The sequence below is a fragment of the Octopus bimaculoides genome, chromosome 18, assembly GCF_001194135.2.
Source record: "Octopus bimaculoides isolate UCB-OBI-ISO-001 chromosome 18, ASM119413v2, whole genome shotgun sequence".
Classification (NCBI taxonomy): domain Eukaryota; kingdom Metazoa; phylum Mollusca; class Cephalopoda; order Octopoda; family Octopodidae; genus Octopus; species Octopus bimaculoides.
In genome coordinates this window covers 49,428,428-49,433,234 of record NC_068998.1, presented here as the reverse complement: position 1 = coordinate 49,433,234, position 4,807 = coordinate 49,428,428, and the positions used below count along the sequence as shown (strand labels likewise).

Here is a 4,807-nt window from a genome sequence, read left to right as displayed (position 1 = left end):
ATATATATATATATATATAGATATATATATGCATGGGATTAACATACTAGAGGTAAAAAAAAAATCTGTTAGGTAGGCTACAGAAATCATGGCAATAATGTTAATGAATTTTCTACACAATACAAATCTATTCATTTATGTTGCAGGCGTTACGTTTATTGGGAGAATTGCTTAATGGCTCATAGTCAAGATTGTTCTCAATACTTCAACCTCAAATTTGCTGTGCTGTGCGATCGTAAGTTTCTTTTGTATTTTGCAATGCATCCATGTCATTTACATGCTCCATTGATTATACAGCGGCCATTCTGGGGCACTGCTACGAAGTGTTTAGCCGAATCCCTTTAAATTTCATTTTATTCTATCAGTCTCTGTTCCAGAGCCACTATGTTGCAAGGAGGTAAACAGAGAGTCACTTGATGTCAAACGATGGTAGGTGACAAAAATAAACGCAAAAGCGCATAATATACAAACACCCACACATATACTTGACGGGCCTCCACACAGTTTCCCTTCATCAAATTCACTTAAAAAGACTCGGTTAGTCCGGGATTGTAGCAAAATATATTTCCACGAGATTCTGCACGTGGTTGGAAAACGAGCTTCTTGATCACACAGCAATGTATGTGTCTTTGTTAGTGACGTAAATGCAATGCATTTGTTTCAATAATGTTATCTCTTAATTCTTAGTGCATTGTGCTCTTAACTAACTGAAATATATCGTTCATACATGCATGTAAGTTAGTAATCGTTTGAAGCATCAATTTTACACTGGTTTATAAAATTACTTCTGGTAATTAAGTACTTTTTTTATATACGTAGCTCATCTCAGTTATCTGAAAGAATTTCTTATCATTACTCTACATATAAGGATAAGAATTACTCTACATTTAAGAACACGAATAAACAGTACAGGACTTAGTAAATTAATTTGGTATCTGAAAGACCACAATGAACAATTTAATTTAGATTGGTTTATTCTCTCTATTTCGATACCTTATGATAAAGGCAAGGAATTCTATTTTTTCTGTAATCTTGAATTATTTGTTATTCTTTTATCTATAAATCCCCTTCTAAACACGGTTATAGAGCATGCATACCGATGCAAACATTAGCAGAAACACATCTTTAGTTCATATAAGTGATATCTATCATTATATATAGTTTAAACATTAATTTTCTTCTTACATTTCACATTCACTAGATATATCTTTTTCCAAGACTATAGGGTTTCATTTATTATATATATATCGTTATATACCTCTCATTTATTTATTTTTTCTTTCATTTATTCCTCCTCTTTCTATAGGCTACCTTTCACGTTATATCCTCTAACGGTTTTTTATAAAACAAACGTAATAGCGTTCAGTTAATCACAATACATATCCATCATTTTCTGTTAAGATGTCTTCTTGACGAGTTTCATTTCTTCATTTCCCTGAAGAGAAGATTACACTGCTTTACACTATTTTCTTCCTTTCGAATAATACCAGGGATATCTTCGAAACATGTGTCGGAAGTAAAAGAATTTGAATTACACCTGCATTTAATTCAATTTATTTATTTATATATATTATACTAAATATTTCACGTAAACCCTGAGTTTCTACCTTTATAAACAAGGAGTTACAAACTTTTTATTTGTGTGATTTTTTACTACCCTGGTAACTATTTATCCATTTTTTCCGTGTTAACTGTTAACAGGGGAACAGTACACACACATCTCTCCCCCTCTCTCTCTCTCTCCCCTCTCTCTCTCTCTCTCTCCCCTCTCTCTCTCTCTCTCTCTCTCTCTCTCTGTATATATATATATATATATATATATATATATATATATATATATATATATATATATATATATATATGTGTGTGTGTGTGTGTGTGTGTGTGTGTGTGTGTGTATATATGTGTGTGTGTGTGTGTATATATATATGACTTATTCATTTCCAGCGCAAAACATCGGAGTTTACGACGACCACAGCATAAGACGTCACTAAGGTATGTAATATAATTTAGATCATCTCGCAGCATCACAAAAGGAACATTGCAATGAGAATAATACCACATACGGTCTCGTGTCAATTGGTTTCAAAATTTTACTACGACTTTTCGTAGTAAAATTTCTATGAATGTGAATTTTAAACAGGATGCCGTTCGGTATTTCTTTAACGTATACTGTTCTGCTTCTATAATGATCTTGCTTATACATTGTCGTATTCTTCAATTGTAACACTGTTTCTCTGCAAGAGAATACCATGTATCACCAGGTAACTAACACTCGAATAGTTTCATCAGCTTAAAAATGTTTGTCACCACAACATAAACTTTGCTATAGTTAATGATATGACGTAAGGATTTTTGTATCATTTTAGTACTCATTTAGTTAACAGCCAGTAAAATACAGTACAATACTATGGGATATTGCTAAAATACTATGATAAATAGGGTTTTCTGGCTAGAAATAATGTGGCGCTTGAATGATACCTGATACTGTGTATTTGTAATTATATTTATATTATCAGTATTACAATCCTTTCAGGCAACAAGCTGCCAGAGTCATTAACACGACAGGAAAACTGCCCAGGAGCAATTCGTCCATCGCTACATTTTGAGCTTGAATTTCCGACGCGGTTTGATTTGCTTTTCATCCTTCCGAGGTCGTTAAAACATGAACAGCACTGGGGATCAATGTAATCGATTGACCCTCATCCTCACCACTATCACAATAATTGAGATGTTGTGCCTATAGTAGAGAGGAGTATTAAAATTTGTTTATGAACCTCAATTATTTTGCAATAAAATGAATCTTATTGATTAAACAGTAATATAAATTTCGTAATTAGAAACTTATTTTCATTTCAACTCAATACCGAAATTCTTGTACAAATATATTTTCGTTTTCCAGGCTGGTTCCTAAAACATATTCAACTGTGCGGCCCTGACGAAAATATTCTTTTTCAAATAAAGAAAGTATGCTCCTTAACGTATTGTTTGCCTCCTTTTACTATTGTTTCTCATTAACTGAGTTCTGATAATTAATTGCACGATAAAAACTTCTAGTAGAAAAAACAAAAGCTGAAGTTGCTATGCCGTAGAATCGAGGGTGGAATTATATGGTACGAAAGCAAGCAAACTCCTAAACATATACCCACTCTTCATCATGTAGTCTACGACTCTGAATTTTTATTTTTCTCACATACTACCAGGATGCTTAAAACGACATGACATATTCTGTCGTACCTGTTTAACGTTCATGCAGTTTTATTGTGTAGGATTTCACACATGGCCTGATGCTGCATATTACAGTTTTGGATATATTAATATTACGAAGTTGGTCCAGCTCTAAATTATCATTATTATTATATCCACCAAACTTTACTGCAGATATACTCATGTTTAAGACAAAAATAATAAGTTAAAATGTAAGTATATTGTGCGTATTTGAATCTGGTTTCCAAGATTTTGTATGTGAATTCATGAGTTGAAGCATAATTTGTTGTTACGTCTGAGGAGAATCATTTTCTTTTTACACCTTATTAAATAACACACTCACCGGTTCGATTTCCACTCAATTTATTTACATATTGATTTTAGCTTCTTCTAGAGTTTTCGTTGCCTCTTGCAACCTTCGCAATACTTGTTGACTCAGTCTTTAATCGGAGCTGCGTTCCATGTCTTTATTACTGCGCATACAAAAGGAACCGGTGAATGTGTTAGATAATAAGGCATAAAAACAACATGACTCTCCCTTGACACAACAAAATAGTATACGCCATCTGTTGTAAAATACGTTCAAGACACATGCGGCTATGTCAGCTCCATTTCGGCACTCTTGAATCTGCCTAGACTAACAACCAAAACAGTGTGAGATTTTTGTCGTACGATATAACGTTAATGGATTGGAAATTTAATAAAGGCGGGGATACAATTATTCCTAAATAAGAAAAGGTTTGATCCAGTAATGAACATATGTCAATACAAATTCCACCTCGCTCTACACACCACAAGTATTGTTTCATGCTGTAACTTTGCGGGGAAGGGATAATAAAAGATATTGATCAACTCTTTCAACTCTAAAAGTTTCGCTTTCGGTCTCTCAGCAACCCCAGTCATTTGGTGACGCGAGAACTATTGAAAGGTCTTTCCAAAATTACATAAATGGTATGTTATTGGTTCTATCGTTATTCACCTGGATCACTCAACTGCAATGGTCGCTTCTGGGAGAAAACACAATGATGCACAAAGCCGCAGTATCCATTTTCAGATGAGCGACATTTCGTTTTATATTGCTCTGTTGAAAATTTTCATGACATTCGCCACTATTATACTGGATATTTACTGTGGCCTAATTGAATTGCAGAATTGCCAGTCATATAATCATGATACCTAGATCATCACGCAGGTCACACAAAGATCAGCAAGTGTTAATTATTATCACAGAAACAACACGCTAAATGTACACAACTAAATAGCCCAGCATTTTGTTTGCAAAAGCAAGTGAAATATATGTAAATAATTGATGAGCCTCAAATGCAAAATTCTTATTGATGCCGAATGTGCGATCACAAATTCTCATCTTTAATGCGATTAGTTACTGTCCAACGGCGACTTGTGCCCTTATGATGGCAGGCACAAGCACGTAAACTATGGTTTCCGATGCAAGCCCAAATATTTTCCCTCAAATGAAAGTATAAATTTCTAAAAGATTTTCAAAGTCTGACGATATTCTTGTGTCCGGACGGATGAATTCTTGGAGTTCTCTCGAATCCCGTGAATCAGTATTACACACATACATACATTTATATATATA

At 33.8% G+C, this 4,807-nt stretch overlaps 1 protein-coding gene across 2 annotated transcripts in view; it reads left to right on the top strand.

The window, feature by feature from the left end:
* LOC128249836 (uncharacterized) overlaps positions 1-2,980 on the top strand; it is an 8,384-nt gene extending 5,404 nt beyond the window's left edge. The window contains exons 3-5 of one of the 2 annotated variants that reach the window (XM_052974382.1): positions 147-235; positions 1,948-1,995; positions 2,903-2,980. In XM_052974382.1, the coding sequence (XP_052830342.1) occupies positions 147-235; positions 1,948-1,994 (136 nt within the window). In that variant the 3' untranslated portion in view covers position 1,995; positions 2,903-2,980. Of the gene's footprint in view, positions 1-146; positions 236-1,947; positions 1,996-2,536 lie in introns of both variants that reach the window. The other variant, XM_052974381.1, reaches the window with a different exon arrangement.
* Positions 2,981-4,807: the final 1,827 nt, after the last annotated feature.